The sequence below is a fragment of the Tenrec ecaudatus genome, chromosome 4 (assembly GCF_050624435.1).
Source record: "Tenrec ecaudatus isolate mTenEca1 chromosome 4, mTenEca1.hap1, whole genome shotgun sequence".
Taxonomy (NCBI): Eukaryota; Metazoa; Chordata; class Mammalia; order Afrosoricida; family Tenrecidae; genus Tenrec; species Tenrec ecaudatus.
In genome coordinates this window covers 205,834,666-205,860,850 of record NC_134533.1, presented here as the reverse complement: position 1 = coordinate 205,860,850, position 26,185 = coordinate 205,834,666, and the positions used below count along the sequence as shown (strand labels likewise).

At 53.0% G+C, this 26,185-nt stretch overlaps 1 protein-coding gene across 3 annotated transcripts in view; it reads right to left on the bottom strand.

Moving 5' to 3' along the window:
* Nucleotides 1–26,185, bottom strand: part of CACNA1D (calcium voltage-gated channel subunit alpha1 D) — a 351,497-nt gene that overhangs the window by 22,268 nt on the left and 303,044 nt on the right. For 2 of the 3 annotated variants that reach the window (XM_075549013.1, XM_075549011.1), the window contains 11 exons: nucleotides 25,542–25,625; nucleotides 18,880–18,924; nucleotides 18,382–18,510; nucleotides 16,966–17,031; nucleotides 16,618–16,709; nucleotides 15,094–15,253; nucleotides 14,072–14,199; nucleotides 13,883–13,979; nucleotides 8,721–8,823; nucleotides 6,652–6,753; nucleotides 1,428–1,558 (listed from right to left, as the gene is read on the bottom strand). In XM_075549013.1, coding sequence (XP_075405128.1) covers nucleotides 1,428–1,558; nucleotides 6,652–6,753; nucleotides 8,721–8,823; nucleotides 13,883–13,979; nucleotides 14,072–14,199; nucleotides 15,094–15,253; nucleotides 16,618–16,709; nucleotides 16,966–17,031; nucleotides 18,382–18,510; nucleotides 18,880–18,924; nucleotides 25,542–25,625 — 1,137 coding nt within the window. The remainder of the gene's footprint in view (nucleotides 1–1,427; nucleotides 1,559–6,651; nucleotides 6,754–8,720; nucleotides 8,824–13,882; nucleotides 13,980–14,071; nucleotides 14,200–15,093; nucleotides 15,254–16,617; nucleotides 16,710–16,965; nucleotides 17,032–18,381; nucleotides 18,511–18,879; nucleotides 18,925–25,541; nucleotides 25,626–26,185) is intronic. The other variant, XM_075549014.1, reaches the window with a different exon arrangement.

Genomic DNA, 26,185 nt, shown 5'->3' with positions numbered 1-26,185 from the left:
CCAGAGAAAGAAAGAGTGGAGATTGTCTTCAGACTTTACACTGGCTCCCCGGCCCACCCCCTCCCCCACCCCCAAGTGCTGCAGCTGTTTGGGCACCGCCAAGACTCCTCCATGAGTTCACACATCACCTACCACCACCACCAACCTACCCACGCCCACCCCCTGGTCTGGAGGCACAAACCCTTGCTCTTTCCTTGTCACTGCCAGTCAGCAAGATCACAGGCCAGCCTCCGCGATGGCAGCGACCCCACCAGGAGCTCTCCCCCAGACATGAAGGCCCATGGCTGCTCCACACGGACCTTGGCCGATGGCTCTGAGGCAGAGCTCCAGACACATGACAGTCACAGGACCTGAGAGCCACTGCAGAGTGACTACATAAAAATGGGTGCAAACGAACCCTCCCCTTCTGATGGAAGTATGTTGGGTCACAGAGAGGACAGGGCTTTCAAAGGCTTCGGATGGCCGGGGGTCTCCTGCAGCCCACCAGTTACTCTCTCTCCCTTTTCCAAGTTCTTAGTGTTTTTCCTTCCATTTCCCATTCTCCCAGTTTTCCCCATCTGTCTACCATGGTCCCTCTCATCCAAACACACCTCTCTCCCATCCCAGAGTTTGGACTGACCCTCAGGGGCTTCCCTGGGATTCTGATTCCTTGGTTGGGCCAGCGTCTCCTGAGAGGCATGGTCACACTCTCTGAGCCTGGCCAGGGCTGGAGGAGGGGAGCCTGGGTCTGTGAGAGAGGCTCCTGCACAGCAAGCCTCGCAGCCACCAGAAGACAATCCACAGACAGGACACACTGTGAGCACACCCCCCACAGCACCACAGTAAATACATCCACACACAACATACCACACAGTAAATACACACCCACACACGGACACACACACACTCCACGGTAAACACACTAGGAGGTGAAGGATGTTACTGAAATGGACCGAAAACCAACTGCGCAGTGGGGTAAGGAACAAACAGAAACAAAACAAAGCTCTTGCGTTCAGATGGAAAAGCTGTTTGCTGTGCAGCTAGGGCCACTAAGCTTGGGGTGGGGCGGGGGCAGCCGGGGAGCCCTCCACAGCAGCTGGACTTCAGTGTGGGTGCCTCTGCAGGGGTGGGCACTGCCTTGGGAAAGGACTGGAGGAAAGGGTGCAAGGACTGGGGGCCTTTCCCCGGGAAGTGTGGGGGCAGGGCAGGGGCTGGGAAGCTGTCCAGGGGGCCCTGCCACACAAGGCCGGAAGCAGATGAGGGGCCCACAGAGAAAGCACAGGGATGCAGGTACTTACCTGGGGACCCAGCAATGGCTAGTCCACAATTTGGGGAGTGTGCAGTCTCCCGGTTTACACACAATCCTGTGGGAACGTCAGCTGTCTAGTGTTTCAAATAGCTGGTGACATTATTAGTGGAGTGAGAGAAGCAAAGGAAAGCGCATTCACCTGTAGGGCAATCGTGGTGTTCTTCGCTGGGTACTTCCCCACCAGGCCTTGCTCTTTGCGTTTCTTGAATTTCCTAAAGTAGTCCTGTATCAGGAAAGTGGCATAGAACTTCCCCACGGTTACCTCATCATCTAAACGGAGAGACCAGACAGAGCTCTCCCGCATCAGCACATTGGGACCAAGACCCGAAACACTCGCTTCTGGCTGGGAGCTGGGGGGTAGGGCGAGGGGCCGGGGGTGGGCACGGGCACAAGGCACCGAGTCTCAGGTGACAACACGGGAACCTCAATCCAGCGGGAAGCATAGCTTTGCAAAGTGGCTGAGGCTCAACCTTGGAGCCTGTCAAACGAACTGACTCAAAATTGCAGAAAATAATATCCTTGGAATGAGTGTAATTCAGCAGCAGCTTATTAGTCAAAAACGCTGAAATGCTATCTTGGTTATTTACTTCAAACAAAAATTACAAAGCAAAAGGAAAAGAAAAAGAAAGAAAAAGGCTCACGGGCCCTATCTTCTCCCCTACACATGGGGATTTGCGTGTGTAATTACTACAGACATCCTCCAGGGCAATTCCCCATTCAAATCCCCATGTCTTGGAGATACAGATGGAGAGCCCAGAAAGGTCACACACATACTCGGAAGACAGGAAGGCTCAGAAAAGTCTAGGCTTGCATGTGCCCTTTCTTCTCTGCCAGTAACGTCTGCAGACATTTGTTGGCTGTGCTTTTGTTTCTCTTGTTTTGATTTGTTTGCATGTCGCAGAGAGCTAGCTGGCTCGTCTGCTTGGCAGAACAACCCCCACTCTGCCCAGGAACCACGAGGAAGTCAGAGCTTGGCTGGCACCTAAGAGGGGATGCATGAGGCAGAACAGAGGCTCTGACTGTGTCCGTAAACCAGTCCAGGGTCTGGCCCTGCGCCCCCAGAGAGAGGGCACTCAGAGAGACCTGGCTGCCCTGGGGGAAAGCTGAAGGCCACATGGCTGCTGACCACAACTCATACAAGCTGGGAGGAGGGGTGGCTGCTGGTCCTCACTTTGGCCACTGCATGCTGACCTGGGGCAGGGCTTTACCCTCTCTGCACTTTTGTTCTCGTCTGTACAAAGCAGTAACGGGAGTCCCAGCCTCTCGGAGGAGCTGAGGGTCACAGGAGACGAGACGAGGCATGGCACACTGAACCCTCGGACACAGGCTTGGTATGTCTGTCCTAAGTGCTGGGGTCTTGATGTCTGGGAGCATCCCCCACATCCATTGCCACAGCATGGATGCCCACTCACACTGGCCTCACTGCCACCTCTCTTGGGGGATTTGCAGGGTTGTTACCCTGGAGGAGACATAAGGTTTCCAGGGCCGTCAGTCCTTACAGGAGCAGACGACTGCATCTCCCGCCCGTGGAATGGGAGGCTGGTGGGTCAAACCACTGACTCTGTGCTCAGGGGACAGTGCGACCAAGCTTCTCTTCGACTGTCACTGTTACTTCACAGTGGTTTGTGGCATCTCCTGAAACGGATTCTAGAACACGGCAGGCCGGGGGCACGTAGGACCCCCTGCGTGTGCTGATGGAAGCCTGTGGAGCTGCATTTGGTGCTGGGCTCACAGGCCCTGTGTGGAGGTGGCTGGGCCACTCAGGGATACCGCTCCAACCTTCCTGGTCAGGAGCTACTCGGTGCTTCTGTGGGAAAGGAGGACAGCTCGCGGTGGTCGGCCTCTTTAAAGTGTGTTATGTTCTCCAGGCCCTGGCGGCAAGACTCCTTGAGTGACCGAGGGGCTGTGTGTGGGGTGGCAAGTCCCAGGTTGGTCTAGGCACATCCGGGTTGCCTGGCTATGGGAAAGAAGGTGAAGGCAGAACAAGGACCATTCAGGTCCGTACTTTTCACCACTCACTTCACTCAGGGGTGCATATGGACAGTCATCTGCCGTCTACTGCCGGGCGGCACACAGGTGCGAGGCCTGTGTCCGAAGGATTCTATGTGCACCTCACGGCCCCTTCACAACAACTTTTTGAGGGTGGGTCTGCCCACTTTTTGGGGGTGGAGAGGGTAAATGACTGGCCTCAAGCCAGCAGAGCTGGGGCCTGACCCCAGGCTTGGGCCTCCCTGGACCTGTCTCCACCCACCACCTTGGGGAATAGCTGCCACTGGCTCCTGAGCACTGCCTCACCTGGGATACCTCTCTCTCTCTCTGGTTGCACACAGGAGGTGGTCTGACTTCTTACTCACTCCAAGAACCCAGGGAGGTCCATCACCTGCCATGCTCTGCCTTGCACTCTCTGAGGTCCAGGGACCCATGCTTTCTTTACGGGCCCTCAGAAAGGGCTCTGCTTGCAACAGACCCTCAGATGCACCCAGCAAACACAGACCGAAGGGCCAGTGCCCTCCAGCCTGCATCACACGAACCTGCAGGGGCCAGAGTCCTGGCCCAGGGCTTGAGCTGCTGGGCGATGCAGTCAGTGCAGAGGGCTACCCAGGGTTCTGTCCCCGGTGTTCAGCCCCACTCAGGGCTCTGCAGGCAGGAGTCAGGGTCATGTGGTATTGGCCACTGAGATGTTGAACTGGTTGGGAGGCTAGGGTTCAAGAGCGCTCTCAAGAGTAAGGAAGTGAGAGACGTGGTGTAGGTGAGAAAAGGAATGGGTGTTGTGAGACTTCTAGGCTCTGGGCTGGAGGGAGAGGTCAGTGCTGTGTGTGCCTAGGGAGAAAAGGCTTCGGGTCCAGGTCAAAGAAGGAAGGCCCCAGGCATGGAGAGGTTCTGGGCAAGGAGAGGAGGTTTTGCAAGAGGAGGAAGGAGCCCTGCTACAGCAGGAGAAGACTGGAAGCGGGAGGTATGAATATGAGCTAAGGGGCAGGGATGAGACATGAGGCAGCTCAGCACTGAGGATAGAGAGAGTGGCTAGGCTGTCCCCATGGCCAAATACCCCTAGACCCCAGAGCCTGCAGGAGGGAGGCAAGGCTGGAATTATACACACCTTGCCAGATCCTGCCCCCCCCCATCCACCTCCTACAACAAGCACCCTACTCTGCTCTATGTTTAGGGTGATGGGGTCCTGAGATGGCACACCTGTCAGGCCCAGGTGCCACTACACTCAGTCTGCGGCCCCACCCAGCAAACAGTGTGTGGGATATGGAAGCCCTCCGCCATAGGAAGCTCCCTGGCTGTTAGCCCAGCACTGTGTGTGCCTGATGGTGGAAAGGAGGGGGGACCACTCATCTGAAACTGCCTGGCCCCCATCTCTGAGTCTGCTCAGCGAGACCTGAAAGTCACTGCCTTCAGCACTTCTTCCTGTGCTGCCTGGAGACTCGACCTTGCTCAGCACTGCACACAGCACCCCACATGCGGACAGCAGCGCTGCGTCCACTAGGACCCTGTGTCCACTAGGACCCTGTCTCCTCCGTGGCCATCACAGTGTTTCCTGTGATCACTTCGGGACAGGTTAATGTTTCTCACCCCACACCGCAATCCATCTTTAGAAACAAAGAAGAACACCTGCGTCCAGTTACTGGACCCAGGAGACAGAAGGCCTTTTCTCCTTTATTAACGTCTCTGCCACCAAGTCAGTGCTGACTCATGGCGACCCTGTTCTGGAGCTCTGAGACTGTACTTGTTGACAAGAGTAGAAAGCCCAGGCTGCCTCCCTCAGGGCTGCTGGTGGTTTCGGACTGCTGACCACGTGGGTTACAGCCCAGCTGGAGCCTAACCAGGGCTCTTCCTGTTAAACGTCCAGGAGATCCTTTACTGAGAGTCTACATGTGGAGCTGCTGGTTTTCCTAGGACAGGAGTCAGGGATGAGCAAGGGAGTCAGGTGGGTGGCGGTGAAAGTGACGTGTCCACAGAGTAGTGAAGGACAGTGAGGGGGTGTGGGGCCCTGCGGACGGTGGGAGGGAGGTTCACACAGACAGGCACAGCCGCTATTCTGAAGCATGCATCCGTGTTTCAAGAAACATTGTTGGGGAATAGAGCTGGCAAGAGATAACCCTGATTCCATGCCACCACCCTAAAACAGAATTGCTTCAGAATATTCCGAAAGACTGAGAGTTGGAAGGGATGGAGGCTGCAGAAAAAGCTCGAGCAGATTGTTACAACATTTTTTTTTAGAAAGCAGTTCGTCTGAGCCATGCGAACACTTGGGTGTGCAGCTGAAAGGAAAAGAATGGAAACCAAAAGTCGTTTTAAATGTGCAGTATCCGCTCTCCCCGGCCCCCGGGTGGAATTTGGTTCACTTTGGTTCTCCCTTCAGGCTTCTTTCTGGGCCATCTTCCCCAGGTTTGCGCCAGGGGTCCTGCCAGCGACAAAAGTCCCTGCTGCTGCTGGCTTCCTGCTGAGGAGCAGAGGTGGACGGGTGGGCGGCACGCTGCTCTCTGTCCCCCACCCCCACCCCCGGGAATCCCAGGTTATCACCTTCCAGAGGTGGCCACCTTCCGCCTTGGCCACCGTCCTGGCCCGGGGATCCAGACCTGAGCCAGACCAATCTCAACAGTTGCAAGGGCAGTGGGACTCTAAAGGTCATGCTGCTCACCTAACCTACCCACTATTTCCCTGGGTCCGGGGGTGGATGTGGGGGACTACCATATTGCAGGGGCCAGCAAACAGAGCCTGCACCGTTAAAACTTGAAAATAAAACAGGCAAAACAACCGCCTTAACTTCTAAGTTCAGATGTACATAAACAAAAGGTAGAAAAACATTATATTATATATATATGTGCATTATATATATATATAATATCCAAAGAGAGTTTAGTCAGTTATTTTATGATTAATAACAAGAGGAAATAGACATGCCTGTTAGTTCTGCCTCTACACTAAATCCTAATGAAAGGATATTTTTGGCATGTGTATCTATGTATATACATGTGCACATACATACATACATATGAGTAAATTCAGGCTTATAAGAAAGAACATTTCAAAAATACTATTTCCTGAAAAAGATCTATTTTTTATAGAAGGTTTTCAACAATGTGTTGAAGGATAATTGGAAACTGATTTAAGATATTTCATTCCCCCAACCCCCCCCACCAAACCACCCCACAGGAAGCCTCTCCTCTGTGGGGAATGTTCTGCATATGACCTCAAACCAGGACTCTCGGTGGCACCAAAGGGCTTTCTTTGGTCGTTGACCACAATGCCCTGGCTGATGGTGAAACATCCCGCAACTCTCTCTGGAACTTTCTCCAGGCACTACCGCTAAACTGACATGGTGGCTAAGAACGACTTGGGAAATAGATTGCACTGACCACCAGCTGGAGGGACAACTTGGTCAAGCAGTTTCATGCTAGTTTTCTTCCAGATTTTCTTTATCACAGCTCGAAGCTCTTCATTAGCTTGTTCCAGGTTCCCTGTGGAAAAAGGCAAAAAGGGACAGCCAAGCTTCATTTCTTACTCCCAGCTCCCCCACCCCTCCTTTTATGGCAGCAGCCAGCTGCTCTGCCTGAGCCTGGCATGGACTAGTGGACTGGGCTTCAGTAGAGAAAAGCCCTCCCCCCAGGCTCACCCCAGTCAGGGTCACCCACTTGCGCGAGTCACAGCCCTTCTGGTGGGCCAGGCATTCACCATGGGAACGTTCTGCTACACCTGGAAAGTCTACTGCCATCGAGTCCCTCTTATCTCCCACAGCCTAGACCACTCGAAGTTAGCCTGCTGTTAATCAGTGCTGAAAATTTGACAAGGTTTGAGATCTAGTCTATTTAAGACTTGGTATGTAGAAAAATCCAAATGTAATAGTCAGCCTCACTCCCTTTGCAGTGAAATTCCCTGTTAAACCTAAGTGTGTTCTGAGTCAGCAAATGTGGGTGAACAAAGCCATCCCAATCAGCAGGGCCTTTTAGACAAGAGTTGGCACCTGAGACCTCGCAGGCGAGAGTGATAGGATGCTGCAGCCCGCCCCGGGGCCTGTGACCCACGACTCCTGTGTCCCAGAGCTGCAGCCTCTGGTCACTGTAGCAAACCCGTTCAACATTCCCTCCATGGGCATAACTTGCTTGCCTTTCTCTGAAAATTTTAAGCAGTTTTGGGAGGCTTTTATGCTGGATGCATCTTTCTGTTGAGTGCTCGCAGAGATAAGCTCAGCATTTCTTGGACCAACATGGTCTCTGTATTTGGCTAAAACAGCGACAGGCATCCTGAACCTTATCAACAGCCTCACTTTCCACTGGATTCCGGCCTAGGATGCCCTCTCCTTTGTCTCCAGCCGTTGTAAACTCAGCCTCCATCCTTAAGATTCAGCCTAAATTTCACTCGGATTAGAAGTTCTCTGTATTCCGACTGCATATACTCATCTCATCCTTGTTACAAGGGCTGATATGCCCAGGCACATCTACACTCTGTCGTCTCCTCACATGTCACAACCTCAGACTTGCCTGCCTTCTGTACCCTTCAGCAGTGCTGTCCAAGCCATGCACATGTGAGCACAACACAAAGAGGACATGTTAGGGAGGCTTGAAGGGACTCACTTTTCCAGATAGAACACACACACACACACACACACACACACACACATCCCTTTCTTATCAGAGTCGGCTCCCTGTGTAGAAACAACAACACACACACACACACACACACACACCCCTTTCTTTTCAGAGTCGGCTCCCTGTGTAGAAACAACAAATACACACACACACACACACACACACACACACACCCCACCCCACCCCCACCTTTCTTATCAGAGTCGACTCCCTATGTGGTTGGTCTCCTTTCCTCACTTGCCAATCATCCTCAACTGATAGCAACTTGCTTTCCATCCCTGCTCTGAAGTCACCCTGAGCCAAAGGCCAGAGACATGCTTGTGTTACCAGATCTTACCAGCAGGGCCATGAAGACCACTCTGGTTTCTGAGAAGACAGGATTTCCCAAGTGCCAAACACGTGCTCCGAGCTACGTGGTGCTTGTGCGAACAGATCGATTGAGCCCTATGATCTGCTTGGCACAGGGCACTCATTCCCTTTTCATGGCGAAGACAGCTCATGTCAGAACAGAAGGCCATACAACTGAGCAGCAGGGACAGCTAGAAAGACCTTGATGGCGGTTGACCCCTCACCTGCCTCTCCTGGAACACAGTGAGTGGTTGTATGAATCACCACAGAGTTTGTCAGAACAAGACAACCCAGAGGAGGGAAAGAAGGCTTGGGGGAGGCAGGGGACAACCGGACAGCCAGGCACAGCACCCAGTCTCCTGACATGCACTGCCCCCTCCCTCGGGCTCCTGGTTGACAAAGAAAAGGCTGAGGTGGGGAAATGCAAGGTGAGATATGCTGCTCCTGCCTCCACCACCTCCTGTCCCTTCTTCCACACAGTGCTTACGTACCTTCTGTCTTGATTTTGAGAGCAGTCCGGACCAAGGCAAACAAGGTTGCATTAAACATGACGGTCCCGTCACTGTTGAGAGGCATGTTCATGGCAACTAATCTCTGCAAACAAAGGAAGAACACGTGGGTGTGTTTCTTTTGCATTTCGATATCCATCTGACATTCTTACCAGTAGTAGATGGGGGCTGTCTTGTGTCCACATCCTTCCCAACATTTGTTATTTTGTTTGTTTTGGTTTTTTAAAAATCATTTTATTGGAGTCTCGTACAACTCCATCCATCCATCCATCCATCCATCCATTGTGTGTAAAGCACATTTGTACATTTGTTGCCTTCATCATTTTCAAAACATTTGGTTTCTACTTGAGCCCTTGGTATCAGGTCCTTATTTTCCTCCTCCCTCCCACTTCCCCTCCCTCATGAACCCTTGATAATTCATGCATTATTATTTTTTCATATCTTACACTGTATGACATCTTCCTTCATCCATTTTTATGTTGTCCATCCCCCAGGGAGGGAGTTATATGTAGATCCTTGTAATCAGTTCCACCTTCCCTCCACCCTCCTGGTACCACTCTCACCACTGGTTCTGAAGGGATCATCTGTCCTGGATTCCCTGTGTCTCCAGTTCCTATCTGTCCCAGTGTACATGCTCTGGTCTAGCCAGATTTGTAAGGTAGAACTGGGATCATGATAGTGGTGGGGAGGAAGCATTTAAGAACTAGAGGAAAGCTGTATGTTTCACCATTGCTACACTGCACCCTGACTAGCTCGTCTGTGGCCCTTCTGTAAGGGGTGTCCAGTTCGCTACAGATGGACTTTGGGTCCCCAATCTGCACTCCCCCTCATTCACAATATCATTTTTTGTTCCTTGATACCTGGTCCCTGAACCCTTTGATGTCTCGTGATCACACAGGCTGGTGTGCTTCTTCCATGTGGGCTTTGCTGCTTCTGAGCTAGATGGCTGCCTGCTTATCTTAAAGCCTTTAAGATCCCAGAAGCTGTATCTTTTGATAGCCGGGCACCATCACAAACAACGGGACCAATGGTTCCAGGGGAAAGGAGGAGGTAGGGAAAAGGAGGAGGTAGGGGAAAGGAGGAGGTGGGGGAAAGGTGGTGGTGTTAACCAACCCAGGGACAAGGGAACAAGTGATCCAATATCAGTGGCGAAGAGGGTGTAAGAGGCCTGGCTGGCCTTGCTCAAGGGTAATGTAAGCAAGAGGAAATGCTGAAACCCAAATGAGGGCTGAGCATGATAGTGGGACAAGAGGGAAGTAAAAGGAAATAGAGGAAAGAACTAGGAGGCAAGGGATATTTATAGAGGTCTAAATACAGGCATGTACATATGTAAATATATTTATATATGATGATGGGGAAATAGATCTATGCACATATTTATAGGTTTAGTATTAAAGTAGCAGATGGACATTGGGCCTCCACGCAAGTACTCCCTCAAGGAAAGAATACTTTTTTCTATTAAACTGGAATTCCATGATGATCACCTTCCCAACAGATCGTTGAAGACAAAAATGTGCATAAGCAAAGGCGGTGAAGAAAGCTGATGGTACCCGGCTACTTTCTGGTTTTAAAACGGAGGAGAAATCCACAAGACATAAAACCCACCATTTAAAGTGTCTCCAATGGAAATTCACTACCTTCACAATGTTCTGCACCTATCATCCCCAAAGGAAACCCAGTCCCTAGTGAACAGTCCTGCCCTGGTTTCTCTCTCTGTGTGCTGCCTCCATGGATTTGCCTGCTCAAGGTATTCCCTGTACATGGGCTCACAAAATGTGCAGCTTTTTGTAGCTAACTTCTTAGTAGAATGTGTCCAGGATGCAGCTGCTTTTGGAATGCATCCGTGCTTTATTCCTTCTGATGGCTGAATGTAGCCCACTGTGTGAGGGCTGCACTATATTTGGCTTGTCACTCATCAGCTGGTGGACATTGCAGCTGTCTCACTTTTGGGCTACCGATTGTCGCTCTGTTACAAACATCGGTCTGACGGCATGTTTTCAGCTCTCGGGATAACCAGGAGGACGGCTGTTGGGTCACATGGTACTTCCGTGACTTCCCTGGTGGCTCAGGGGTTGCGCACGGATTTTGAAAAGTTGAAAATGTGTGTGTCTTCTTACTTTATTTTCTGTTAATCTCAAGATTGTTTGGCTATACAAAATAAGCCCTTGCATTTCCTTATGAACTTTGGGGTCACACTTCTGACTTCTGCAAAAAGACAGATTCTGGTGGGACTTCCATCTAGTCTGTGAATCACTGCAAGGAGTACAGCCACCTCACGTGAAGCACTGCGTCTTAAGCATTCCAGTGTAGGAGCAAGGGGCCACTTGCTCTTTGCTTAGGTCTTCTTTCATTTCTCTCAGCAGGATCCAAGACTTTCACATGCTTGGCAATCCATTCCTAAGTATTTTATTTTTATGGATGATTTATACATTCCTTTTCCATATTAATTACTGCTAGTAGATAAAAATAGAGTTGATTTCTGGTATTGATCTTATACCTTGACATTTTGATTTCATTTATTAGTCCTTCTTTGTGTGTGTGTATTCTGGGACTTTCTACTTATAAGGTCATACTCCCTAAAGATTAGAAATAATGTTAAGAAAGAAAATTTACATAGAATGCGAAGGATTGCTGATAACCTGACCCTCTGACACTTTTTCTGTATTGAGCTCCCATCTCATCGCTTCTCTCTCAACTCCCAATTCAATGGACATTGGGGCCTACTACAAGCCAGGGGGCTCTTGGACAATAAAGATCAACGTGCAAGTTACACAGCAGAAATGCTGACACTCGGCTAGTGTGCTTCCCTTGAATTTTACACTTGCACCTCACCATTAAAATCGTCTTCTCCCTCTTGTATTGATCAACTGTCTTAGGGTGAGAGCTCTGTTTTGAGCATAACCTCCAGGGTTAAGTAACTGCACACGTGCAAAGGCCAGATTCAGGGCCTAGATCATAAGTTCCCAGCAGCAGTGTCCACTGTTCTTTCTGACTCAGGAGTGCCCCTTCAGGAAGCTTCCCTCGGTGAGACTGCCAGGCAGTTGGTCTTTCAGAGAAGGACCCACACTCCCTGCTTCTCCTGTGTCCCTTGGACGCTGCCGCTGAAAGTCAGAGGATGGTGGTGAGTGACCCACCCTTAGGCCCCAATTGCTTCGCTTGCAAGGTAGATAAGCATACCTATGACAAATGGGTCTCAAGAGGATTAAAGGGGACCAGAGATGATGATCGCTGGGATGGAAAAGTTTCCTGGCAGACAGGTTCTCAAGAAAGAGGCTTTGTTTCTCTCCTCCTTATGGATGGACGAAACTAGAACCTTGTGCTCACCACCCCATTCCTATGACCCACCCTAGAACCAGCCGGAATTCGTTCCCCAGCAGGTTCCAGGGGTAAGTCACATGGACCACTTTACCTTACGGGCACTCGGATTCTTTACAGAAGAGCCTGGACACCCACACGCAAGAAGAACCAGGCTGGATACATGACTGGCCCCCTCTTGGATTAGGAAACGGGACAGAGGCTGATCCTGGGGAAGGGGTGAAGCACTCGGCTTCTGTGACTTCTTCTCTGAAGGGTCCCACCCGAGAAGAAGCAAGGATGAGGGACAGGACCCCGAGAACATGCTCCTGGAGACTTTGGGGTTTTCTGAGCAGGGAGCAACGAATTTGACACCCATTTCTTTGCAAGTGTAATGCCTGAGGGGGCTCCCACAAGGTCCCGAAGAAAATTCCGTTATCTCTTCACTCCATGTTTTCGTGGGTGTTCTGAAACCCCTTGTGTTTTAAACATTGTCCCGCTGCTTTCAGCTCTGGTTACAGCCTTCCTGGGGCTGTCACAGCCAGGGCCCGGGATCCCCCGGGCAATTGCACAGACTGTGCTTCTAAAAGCAGTCTTTCAATCAGACCTTACGTTTCTCCTTTTAAAAAGGGAATTGTTTTCTGTTGTCACAAACAACATGAGGGCTTCCTGTGAACTCTATGGAAGGAAAACCAACTTCAAAAGGGGGTCCCAGGAAGAGGAAAAGAGCTCCCAGAAACAGAATCCTCCACTTACTGGTCCCTGAGCTTCAACAAAGGACTGAGAAACATTAAATGGGGAAGAGACAGTACCCTGACACTTGGGGCTGGCACACTTTAATCTCCATCTGCAGGGGAATGGCACACAAAGACCAACCCAAGATGGACGGAAGAGCTAAATGTGAATCTACAATTTCGCTTTCTTAATCCCAGTTTTGAATATAAAGCTGTAAAAATCGTGAAGGAGAAAGTAGAGATAAACTGAAGGGCCCCATTTCAGGGCATAAACATACTATCAAACATCATGAAAAGAACACACCAGCTGACTGGGGCCTGTTGGGCATGAAAAGACTCCATCTGAGGAGGCAAACGAGGAACCAAGAACGGCGTAAGCAAAGAGCGGCAGCACAGCAGACGGGCTGATCTCTACAATCTATAGGAAATGGCAATAATCTCAACAGGATAGAGATGAATCGACTCTTATCAAAACGGCAAGTGTTCCCTACTTCCGCAGTGTACCTCGAACCCGTGCCGCCTCTCTGTTCCCATTTCTACCGCCCTCATTCAGGCTAACTTCAATTCTCAGCTAACGCACTGGTTCCACTGTCTACATCTACACTGCCAACAGAGTCCACTGTCTGAAATGACAATCTACTCAGGTTCCTTCCCCAGTCTCTCCCTGTTTTCCACGGACCTTGGCAAGGCACAGAAGATGGCCTCTTACCATGACGAAGATGTGGCGCAGGTTGTGCTGGTGGCCTGCGGCTACTTCCTCCTGCGTTCCAGCCACAAAAACACCTATTTCCCTACATGACATCTGTTCTCTGCTGCCGCCTCTGGACTCTCTGAGCTGCCTTAGTACATGGCTTCCTTTCTGACAAACTCTCCCCTCTCCTTCTGGGCTCGATTCACCTGCCACCTTTTCAACCACTCACCCAGGGGCAGATGCAAGATTTCCCTCCCTAGTCTTACTGTTGGCTGATGGGGTTTCCAAGCGCTACAAATCTGAGAGTTCCTCCAGGCAGAAACCAGACCGCTTACTCACTTCTGCATTCCCAGCACCCGAAGCTGCTGCGTGAACCAAGCAACGAGCCCCCATGAGGTGGCCTGACACACCAGCGAGGCACTTACCTTGCAGGCCACCCGGTGTGGACACAGTTTCCCAAATCCCAGCGGTGGCTGGATGCGTCGAAGCAGCGTGACCACATCCAGGTGTTTGATCCTTCCCCTGGAAGCAAAGCCCAGCATGAGGTCCAGGGTAGCACTGGCTGGGCTGACCCTTTAGCCCACACCAGCCCAGGGGACTCTTGGTCAACCTACTTGGCCTCAGGGTCATATTCTGACCATATGCGTTTGAATTCATCTAGATGGTGAGGCCCCAGAATAGACCAGTCCCGGGTCAGATAATCAAAGTTGTCCATGATGACGGCCACAAACAGATTGATGATCTGAAAGAGCAAACGAGGGGAGAGCTGCAGCGGTGGAGGAAGAGCTGAGCTGGACCCCAGCATCTGCCTCCGGCCCACGCGGGCCCCTTTCTTCAGGAGGCTGTAGAGTCTTGCTTTTGTTTGTCCTGCTGGAAGAATGTATAAGACAAGTGCTGGCTTCTAGATTTCCAAGTGGCGTGGACTTTGGTATCGTTCCAGAGGAGGGTAGAAGAATACATTCGCTGGCTTGGGGCACAGTACAGTTTCATATACTCACTCACAGTCTTAGGGATTTTCTTAGAACAGGAAACAACTGCCCTAAACAGGTGAGGCGGGGGAGACCTCAAACCTGCTGGTTCCAGGCTCCTCTTACATCATACCCACTAAACTCACAGTACCCCACGGGACAGAGCAGAATGGCCCTGTGGGGTTCCAAGATGGTAAATCTTGCTGACGTGACGGGCCAGGCACTGAGCCGCAAGCCACAAGGTCCCCAGTTGGAGCCCACCAGCTGGTCCGTGGGAGAAAGGCGAGGCTGCTACTTCTGTAAAAATGTAAAGTCTCAGAAACCCACCGGGCGGTCCTACCCATCCAGGTCACCGTGTGTCAGAACCGACTCAACAGCAGCATGTTTGGTTCGAAGGGGAAATCCTTATAGGACCTGAAAGTCGCACTTTTCTCCCGCAGAGTGGCTGGTGGGCTCGGACTATGCCCTGGTAACCAGTTAACAGCCCCAAGAGTAACCCATGTCACTACCAGGTCTGTGTGGTGTGGCGACACAGGCCTGGGGACACAACACCCTCCAGCTGCAGGGTGGAGTCTGTAGTGCCCAGCAACAGAGGGCACACGCCACGGGGACCGATGGGGCTGCAGCACCAACGTTGGACAAGCATCACTGAGCTGCATCTCGCTTACCAGGAACGCGCAGAGCATGTAAAAGCTGATGAAATAAACGATGGCAAAATTGCTCCCGCACGTGTACTCCTCACCAGGGTCATAGTCGGATTCTGGGTCACAGAGCTTCCCGGGGAGGCAGGCCAGCATGATCTCCTGCCAGGCCTCTCCGGTGGCACATCTTTTAAGATAGGAGAGAGAGAGAGAGAGAGAGAGAGAGAGAGAGAGAGAGAGAGAGAGAGAGAGAGAGAGAGAGAGAGAGAGAGAGAGAGAGAGAGAGAAGGAAGTCAGACTCTGAGGTTTAACACTCAGGGAAACAAAATTCTTCATTAGAACAAAGCTTAGGAAATTTGGGGCACAGCCAGATTGAATTTGAGAAAATTCAAAGCTCCTACTTATGTTGAAATGTAATCGATTCTAATAACTGGTGGCACTCTTCACTCTGCTGGATTTATGACAAGAATTGGAAGCATAATTACCATGTTGATTTTCATGTTAATGGGATATTTTGCTTCTGTGCCTTCTCTAACTTTCAGCATGTTCTACTGTGATGATGAGATGCTGACTGACATACACTGGACAAGTTGTCAGGAGGGACATGTCCTGGTGCAGGGCCACTTAGAAGAGGAAGACCTTCAAGGAGATGATTGACAGTGGGGGGGCGGGGGGAGGGCTGCCACAATGGGCTCAGATGTCGCAATGGCCCAGGACCCCGATGGTGTTTCACTTTCATGCATGGGTTTGTTGTGAGTCTGAAACAACTCCAGGACACCTGATGACAACTATTTTACACCCCTGTATGACAACGGCTCAACTGCATCGGACAGCTTGATTAGATCCTCACTCAATGCTACGGAAAACAAGAGCTGGTAGCAATCTAACTTGCAAAGGGCTTGTTACTCCAGTCATGAGACATTATTTCCACAATTCCCCAACTCTTACTCAGAGTTATCTAATGGAGCTGAAAATACTCTATGAAATCTTAAACTGCAAATACTAGGCTGCTCCTCACTGGGTGGGCAAAAGAATACTCTGTTACTGCCATTGCGGCAATGTTGACTCATAGTGACCCTACAGGGCAGGGCAGAACTTCCTCTGGGGGTGCTTGATAATGTAACTTTATGCAGGAGGAGAAAGCCCCGTTTTTCTCCCAAGGAGTGCCTGGTGGTTTCAAACTGCTGACATTTCACATTGCAGCCCAACTCATAACCACTAGGTCACCAAGTCTCCAAGTCTCCAGGTGCTGCCAACTTCCCATCCTCCTGAGGACACTGAAGGCAGAGTCCCTGTGTGAGTTAGACAGCGTCTCATTTCCCCACGGCCTCCGAGTCGACCAGGGACCTCCCCGGGGGAAAGTGTGCATATGAGCAGCCCAACAGTCCTGCAAAACTCTCCTGGGATTCAAGTGTCGGTGTCTGTCCTTACACGCACACGCACACACACACACCATCATCAACTGGGACAGGCTGCACATTCTGGACACATTCCCCTTCCCTGTGGCCAGGAGAGTTCTCCCGGCCTGGAGTTGGAGGGCGAGCCCATTACCTGAAGAGCAGCAGCACTGCCTGGGGGAATGTTTGGAAGTTGTTGTTTCTGTTGATCTGGTTGTTGTCTCTCATGGCAACTTTCCCAAACATCTGTGGGGAGAAGCGATCAGGAGAAATGAACAGGCTTTGTTCCACACACCATGTGTCAGATTTAGAACCTGGGCTTTCCCACAGTGCCTGGCACTTCACTCATTCAACCAGGACGCGTTTTCTTTTTCTGCACCCCCCCACTCCGCTCCCCCTCCGTGCAGCCTCTGTCCAGAGGCCCTTTCCGGCAGAGCTCTCCCCTCACCTCTCTCTCTCTCTCTCTCTCTCTCTCTCTGGCCCTAGTCCGGGGCGAGCTCACCTGCATGCCAATGACGGCGTAGATGAAGAACAGCATGGCTATGAGCAGGGCCACGTAAGGGAGGGCCTGACGGGGAGAAAGGGCTCTGCTTACCTGGGGGTCCTCGCAGCGTGGCGCAGCGGGGCACAGAGATGCATGTCTACACCCTGTGAAGACCCAGGCTGGGACAACTGTGGAATCCGGCTCCCTCCTCTGCAGCACAAATGCACCCTCCCACGGCCTGGCCCTCAGCAGGCTCACCACCACGGAAGGATTTCTGAAGTGGGCACTGCGTCCCTCAGCAGCTTATCAAACCGCCCCCGCCCCACCACACACACATCTGGAACACCTCTACGCCCTTCAATGTTTACTGCTTGGGGTGGGGTGTACATGCAAAGGAACACCTTCATCACACAAGGCACCCTGCTTCTTTATCCTAGGGATTTGATGTGGGTGAAGCCTTACGTTATTGGGTCAGGGGAGAGAACTCCATTCTGGCTGTCGTTATAGAATGCCAGACCCCTTTCTTAAAATGCACACTTCCTGGAAGACCCACAAAGTTGAGGTTGTGGGTTAGGGAAGCAAAGAGCCAACTGAGTGGGCACCAAGTCTGGGTCCTTTCTCCTCTGTGACACCAGTCATAGGCCACGGAGGGCCCCACAGGAGTGGAGACAGCCGGACAGCCATGCACCCGGCACCCGCGCCTACAGCACCTTCCTTCTCCTCCATCTGAAGAGGCAGCCAACAAGGTATCCGCACCCCAACCTGTTCCAGCTGGGAAAACACAGCCCACCATGGAGAGATGCGTATCGGGGCGCTACACCAGTCACCTCGGAAGTGGGTGAGGGGCAAGTTTGGGTTTTGCTGTATTTGTAGAGCTTTGCTTTTATTATTTTTGAATTTAGAAAGTCCATATGGACTGATGATTCGCTTTCTAATGCTTGTACAGATCCACAAATCTCCTACACGTGTGTGAAAGCCTCTGCCCCCTTCTCCACAGTGGGTGCCAGTGGGAAAAGGACAGGAGAGGCTGGGTTCTACTCAGGAACAGAGCAAAATCACGCTGCGCCAGCATGGGGCCTCAAAGGTGTCGAATGAGCCCTGGCTTAAGCTTACACATCCCAGCCACAGACAGCCCAGAGGTGGACGTTGGGTGTGCTTGCCCACCCGAGGCACTGGCCTTGGGGTCTGATCCACACCAGCTGACTGACAGGACTGCTGAGCCCTGGGAGAAGGGAGCTTCATGAAGAATGGCTGCGCCATAGCCAGTCACCACCGGTACCCACGCCACTGTGAGAAAGCGTGGCAAACCTCTAGGGCACGTGTCCTGCTGCCTGCAGGCAGCCACCCTCTCTGAGGCACGGGGCCTCTCCAGCACTCCATGTGCTTGCTGCCCTGGAAGGAGTTGGGGTGGCCACCACCCAGCGTGGCCCTTACCTGGAAGGACTTAATGAAAGTCCACAGCAGTGTCCGGATGCCTTCCCCCCTGCTGAGCAGTTTCACCAGTCGCATCACTCGGAAAAGACGGAAAAAGGTGATGGAGATTCTATTGCTCTCTTCAGAGTTCTGAAGGGTTATCACGGAGAGGTCAGACCCAACGGAAAGTAGGACATGCAACACTTTCAGAAAACACAGCAGCAGATGCGGGGTGACAGGGGAGAGAGTTGACGCTGTGCTTCCAGGGCCGCTGCGCCTTACAGAGCATGCTATGAAAGGGAAGGCGCCATGCTAACAGCACAGGGCTCGGGGAGCTGTGTCCACGCGGCACATGCATGGCCGGGAGAAGAGCACTGGACACTGATGAGTGCAAACCACTGCAGAGACTGCTCTGGAAGGACGGCCGACCATGGAGAGAAGGACAACCGTGGAGCACTCCACATGGTCGGGGAATCACGAGGAAGGGCCCCAGCCCCGGGGACCAGTTACTGATCTTACCCCAGGCGCAGCAGTTGGGACAGGGACACTTTCACTTTCAGTTGGCTTTAAGAAATCAAAGATTGAAAGCATGTTAATGAACCGGAAGGAAACAGCGCCTCAGGACAGCGCTAATCTCCCCGAGGGAGAAGATTCAAGGTGAGTGTGAGGCCAGCACGCCTGGGAGGAGAGGCCCGGGGTCCCATGTGGGGCTGGACAGGCGAGCAGGGCGCTCGCAGCAAAGCCATGGACATCCTGTTTCTCATCTCACCCTGGGCAGGATGTGCTGGGGCCAGCAGACACGGAAGACCACTCTTCCAGAAAGCGCTCCGCTCTGCCTGAAGGGAGGCTGGATGGGGACACGGGCGCTGTAGGAGGCCACTACTGGTCCCAGGGGCAGAAGGGCACTGGCAAATGGAGCTGTGCCCGAACGCTCCCCGGAAACTTCCCAAAGCACTCTCTGTTCCCAGCGGCCGGCCGGCTGGGCGCCTGGTCAATGTGGCTCCAAGGAAGTCATGGGACCCCTGTGAACAGCTTCTGAGAGCGCTCAACAGTTGGGGTCTTCTCCTTCACCAGGGGTTTTTGGGAAGGGCACTCCGACTGACCTTATCTTCTGCCTCTGCCATCTCACCTCAAAGCCATTGTCTTTTCAAAGGAACAGATTTTTGTTTGTTTGTTTCGTATAAGTTTCACTAAACGAGGAGATTGGTTGGTTTTTCTCTGGCAGAGTGCCCTCGGGCTCCTGTACCATTTCCCAAGGGGATGTGCACGGGGAGGCCATACTGCTGCTGTGCCGGGTGGACACAGACCCAGCTCTGTGGGCCTCTGCTCACGGGTCCCAGGGTCCCAGGGGATGGATGTAACGGGAGCGCTCCACTGCTGGACTTTGGAAAGGCTCGTGCTGGATCTGCTCAGAGACGGAGGGGCCTGCAGGCTGCGGGGGGAGGGGGGGGGAGTGACACTCCTACTGTCCGTCCGTGGTTTGCGCAAGTGCCTTCTGCTTGCCCCTCTACCCTGCTCCGAGTCTGGCAGCTTGTTTGGCCAGCCTTTCTGACGGGTGGGAGGGCGGCAGCTGTACCAACTCTGGTGCCCGCGCACCCGTGTCAATGGGCCATCTCTGAGTGTGGACGAGTCGTGGGCTACGCACGTCAAGCCATGGGTCTTCTCTTGTTTGAAAAAGCACAAAGGAAGGGGGCCAGCATCGAGGAGGGCAGGGCGAGGCAGCACAGCATGCAGGAAAGGGAGGGGAGAGCAAACATCACACCAAACTGCGTGCACCCCGTGTGGCCAGCGGCATGGCATCTGTTTCCTCCCAGCCATGCTGGGCAGGGAGGGCTGCGGAGAGGGGGTGCAGCTGCCAGCATGGGAGAAAGTGTGAGATGCCTAAACACCTCACACTTTCCTCTGCCCCCCGCCCTCCCAGGATGGCTGTGCCCAAACTACAAGTGCCTGTGAGCTGGGAAAGGGCAGGCAGGCTGCTCTCAACCTGGGCTGCACTTGCAAACCACCAAGGGTCTTCAGTAAGACCCCCAGAACTTCGAATCTCACTGAGTGAGATTCCCAAGTGATTCTAAGGTGCCCCCCACCCCACACTGAGAGCAGTCACCCCAGGCCAGGGTGAGGTAGATCCATCTTCAGCTGGTCACCCACGTCAGCTGCTTCTTTTCATGTCTTGTGTGACCATGAAAGGCCACTGGAAAGGCTAGTGACACTTGGGCTATGACAGTTAAGAGGGAGCTGGATTCTTCTGGTGTGCTCAGATGGGCTCTGCCATCCCCGAAGAGCTCAGGCTCCATCTGTAACTTCCTTACAAGGGACAGAGGTTGCTTGGGCACAAAAAGCAAGAAGATGCTCTGCTGGATGCCTGGCGTCCAGGCAAGCCCATTTCCAATCACAGGGTTCCCCTCGAGAACATAACATGGGGGATGAGCTCGCTCCCTAGGGAACTTTCCAAAGCCAGCCGTGAGGGACTACACGCCTGATTCTCAGCAGGGAGGATGCCAGTGTGTCACCCCAAGACGCGCACAAGGTGACTCTGATGGCTCTTTCCAACACTGAGATGGGACTCTCCAGGTGGGGACTCCTGCAGTGAGGCCTCGTAACCCTCAGGGGACGGTCAGGCTCAATAGCAGGGCCTGCAAAAGCGTACTGAATCCCAGGGGTCTCCTAGTAGTCTTCCCACCCTCTTTCTCCCAGGGTTCCCAAAGCCAGAGCTCTGGGTACAGGCTCTGGGCCAGTCCCCTGCAGCCGTGGGAGTCAAACCCACCTGCAGTGTCCCATGTGAGACAGAGGGATCAGGGTGCACTTTCTGTCACCATTGCATCTGTGCCTGTAACCTCTAAGCCTGTGCTGTTGTCCAAAGCCCGCAGGAAGCAAACCAGTAGGCCAGAGCAGGTGGGTACATCCTGGAAAAGCCAGACTTGGGGGTGGGTGGGGTGGTGGTGGGGGAGGCACTGACAGAGCCTCTCTCTGACTACTTGTCACATGAAATAGAAACCCTTTGGGACAGAGAACTTCCATATTTGGGGCTGCTGAGTCCGTGCCCACAAATCAGCACCCCAAGACCTGGCATGTGGGGAAGGATTAGATAAGAAATGGAGGCAGGGGGTGTCTGACTCATCTGATCACAGGTTGAAGACAAGCAGCTGGACGGAGGCATTTGATAAGCCCCAGGCCCCGAGAGTGAGCGCCCTGCAGACTTTATATCTCTATTTTCACAGTAAACTCCAACCCAGCAGCCAAGGTTGCTCAACAACTGTTCTGCCTCTCAAGCAGAAAGGATCATGGGGAAGTGTGGGCCTCAGGCCAGCCACCCTCTTGGGCCGGGGAGAGTGTGGAGCTGGGCCATTTCACCACTCAAGGAACACACAGGCATCAAAGAAGCAGCCACCAGGAGCCCACCAGCCACCAGCCGACACTGCAGCAGCTCTGTGATGTAACGACCAAGTGAGGGCCACCAAACCATGACTAGAGCAGGGTGGGAAGTATGGGAGGGGGCGGTGGGCCACGGGGGGCTAGGTGAGCATGCAGGCAGGACAGCGGAAAGGGCCATCCAAAATGTTTTTGCAACGAGGAAAAGTGTACGCTCCCCCCACCCGCCTCCACATAGCTCATTCCTGGAGACTATGTTGGCGAGCCACGTAGCCACGTGTGACTGACCAAAATGGCCCCAGCTCAGGCCCGTGACTGGAGACAACGGAAATCTGGAATGGGAAACAATTTAGATGGCCATGACCAATCCTTAGTGTGTCCTGTGGAACTCGGTGAGAAACCAGGGTGGACAAGCCCAAACCAAGTATACAGTCTCTGAGCGGGGGCTTGGCTTTAACAAGGACTTCACCGTATATATGCTTATATATACTTGCCGCTATAATTTTCTAAAAATAAAACCAACATGAAAATCAGTTAGGCAACAGAAAGGGAAGATGAGGCAGAGGTCTGGGGGGAAGAGAGCAGAGCAGGTTGAGCACTGCAATGACGACGACACAGGGCAGGCAGGAAGCACAAACAACAGGGAATAGAGGGTGTTCATGCTCAGCTGACTTGGGAGTCCAGGGGGCAGCGTCGTCAAGGGACAGGGCATGCAGGTACCCCTGGGAAATGGTATGTGTGCGCCGTGGGGGGTGTGTGTGCAGGCGCTAAGGTTCACGTACATATACCTATGGATACACATCCATACATGTACATATCACCAGAAGTTAAGGACAGTTTATCCATTCTATCTCTGTGCCTCCCACAAAGTCTAGGCCAGGGCTCACAGATGGCAGCACCCTGTGCGTGTCTGCTGGGAGATGGAGCACAAGGGAAGGTGGCCTTGGGCATTTTCTCTGGAGCCACGGGCTCACAGTGCCCAGTCCAGGAATGCCATGCTCCCTGGAGGTGGCATTCTAGGGGTCCAGGCTGGAACCCGGGCATCGTCACCTGCTGAGGGTAGCTTGGTCTCAGGCTACAGGTATGCAATGGGAGTGTTTAACAGGATAATGCTAAAGTCTAACTGTGTGCCAAGAACAGATCAAGGCAAGGCCTGTGATGATGAGATGCTGGTGTCAAATGCTACTCAGTGTGGGCTTGTGGAGAAGCAGTCCTTCGCTGACTGATGGGAGGTAAAAGACGGCAACACTGAAATGCTGTGGAGCAAGGTCAGGCCAGAGGGAGCAGGAGGAAGGGCAGCACTAGTGTTAGACGCTGCCAGCTGGAGGCAGGCGAGTTGTTAGAAATCTAGATCATCTATGTGGTGAACACAACCCTGCCGCATCCTGGTTCCCAGAAACTAGGCACTGGCACAGCCCTGCAAGCATCATGCCCTCCAGGAAAACACATGGGAATCGGATAGTCCGCTCTTTTCTTTTTCATCACATGCCCTCGGACTTACGGAGGGCTTGTTCCAGAACACTCACGTCAGAGCACCCTGATGTCAGTTGCAAGCAGTGCTTTACTCGGTGTGATGACTCGGTAGGCAGATGATTGATGGCCAGGGTAAGACCCACGCCATGCTCCCAGCAGCACCAGACTGTATTTCAGTCACACCGAGCATGCACTTTTGGAACGATGGCATTTTAGAACTGACTGAAGGAACACCTCGTAAGAAGTGGGGGTCTGATGCTAGCTAAGGAATCCATGTATCTAGCTTTAGTAAAATACCCCCTTCTCGTGGAAGGATTTGGGTGTGGTGGGGGGCTTACAAAGCACCCGTAGGGGCCCAGGTGATGTCTTACAGCCTCTGTCCCCTGTAGAACACGGAAAACCTACACTTTAAATAACCCCAGCACTTCTGAGTTCTCAGTGGAAATGCTCACAAACACTCCCATCACTGTCACCCCAACATGCCTGTGAGGGCAGGTATCATTCTACCCAAATAGAGACATGAGGAACCCGAGGCCCGGACCCAACAGGTCGGTTCTGAACTAGGCCCGGGACCGCCAGGTCTGGGGATCGCTGGGGCTGTCCCACTAGCACAGCTACATGCTGCAGCGATGGAGGGATTTCCTGTCCTTGTACGACAGGGGATGGCTGGGCACTAGGAAGGACCCGCAGTCCTGTGGCTGTCAGCAGGCACAGCATGGCAGCCCCTCCCGGCGCCATGCAGGAGTAGGGAGCTGGGCTGGCAACATGAAGCAGAAAGCCAACGCTGCACAAGAGGACCTCCTCCCCCCACCCCATGCACTGGCCATCCCAGAAAGGGCTCTGCCTAGCCTGGCATACACATGGATACCCTTTAAGACTGGCTGATGAACTGGTAACGGACCACACGGGCAGGGCCACTCCCACCAGCCTTGGGCCCTCCCAGTCCATGCATGTGCCAGGCCAAGAGGAGTGTGTGTGTACGCTGCTCTCCTTTCTGCCTGCTGTGCGAGGGGCATGCAGGGTGGACGCTGCTCGAGGAAGTCCCTGCACCTTCTGTGCTGCCGCTGCACTCTGCTCTCACCACACGAACGTGTCGGAGGGTGTGGGCAGCCCTCCAATGTGCACGGGGCCCTTGTCCCCTGGTCCCGAGCAGGCAGGCCTGCAAGAGGACTTTCCCAGCTTCTCCTGCCCACTGCCACTGAGTGGACTTTGACTCCTGACAGGACAGAGCAGAAGTGTTTCCTAGGGTTTCCGAGGCTGTCAATCTTTATGGGAGTAGACGGCCTTAGCTTTCACTCAGAGTGGCTGGTAGATTCGAACTGCTGACCTTGCCATTAGAAGCCCAGTGCCTAAGCCAGGGTGCCACCAGGGCTTCTTTTGGGGAAGCTAAAATGTCCCCCAGTGTCCTCAGAGGGACTCAGATTTCTCTGAACCACACAGGGTTCAGGTGAGCACACGGTATCCTCGCTCCTGGGCCTGCCCGTCAGACTTCTCCCCGGTGCACACATACATCCCTCCATTTTCAGCTGGGGAAACTGAGACACAGTCACTTGGCAACTGCCTGAGAATTAGCCCTTAAAACTTTCTTAAGGCACTCTTTAAAATGATCATTTTAGTTCCAAAAAGGCATCGGTGAACATAATTTTCACTTCACCCCTTTCTTGGATATGGGGAGAGGGATGGGGGGGGAGGGGGCTGGGGAGGTCGTTGTCTGGAACCCTGGCGTGGACAGTGACTTGTGGGTAGGGTCTCTAGTCCCCTGCCTAGGAGCCTTCATGAGCACAGTGACATTGTAGGACACAAAGTCTGTTACTTACATTCACTTCAGTTATAGCAATGTCAACGACGCTGCCCACAACAATTAAGGCATCAAAAGTGTTCCATGCATCAGTGAAATAGTGCTGTTAGGGCGAGCATTCAGAAGACACAGAGGAGAGGAAGCACAGCAGGAAACAAGAAGAAAAGGACAGTGGTGTTACAAAAGGGAACATTCTAGAACAGCATCACCCAGCTCCTTGACACCTGTGCCTTGCAAGGGGCACATACAAAAGAGGCCTGCCCCTTCTGAGCAGCAAGTAGGAGCCATTAGAGATGCTCTGTCTCTCCCTGCCTACCAGTGGCCCAGGCATGCGGTGCCCCTAAGAATGCCATGGGATAAGGCTCTGCCCTAAAAGGCTTCTCTCCTGAAGAAGTGTCTAACTTCAGATCAAGTGCGATTGGGACCTGTGACTTGTCCAGGTGGCAGCACTGCAGGGCAGGGAGCAGGATGTGCGCAGACAGAGCCGAGAGGACGGCACAGAGGCAGGCAGGCGGTGGGCGGCCAGGGCCGGCATACTCACGTCGGCTTCGCTGAGGGCCACGTCTACTATGCTGCCGATGACGATGAGGGAGTCAAAGGTGTTCCAGGCATCACTAAAGTACCCCTGGACAGAGCAGGCGAGTGAAAGGCCACCCGGGTCACACAAGGGCACATCCACATCCCCGCAGCACCCGTAGCAACCAGGCAGGGTAGGAAAGCCAGAGGGGAGGTGACAATACTGCTCACTGGTGGAAAGGGGCACAGGGCTGGGGCTGTGTACGTGTACTTGTGAGAGAGCGAGCACACACACGTGTACATACACACACACCACCACCATTCTGAGCAGCCTCAAACCAAGAGGCATGTCTGCAGGGCTGAGGGAGACTTTGGGCCCCCAGGGTGATGACCTCATACCCTCTCTGCTGACTGGAAGCTGAGGTTCTCCCACTCCTTCCACAGGGCTGCCAGCACCCTACTTCCCGTCCTCTCCCACTCACCTAGCACAGTGACTAGGCATTCCACACGCTCTCGTTTCTACCAACGAGTAGCTACGTCACCCTGGAAACAAGCTGGCAGCTCCTGCCCTCATCGCCAGTCCAACAAGGGCTACAGCGGTGCACCCTGCGGCGGGCAGGCCCAGCCAAGGCCCCGTCTTCCGAGAATCCTGGTTCTCAGGGGGACATG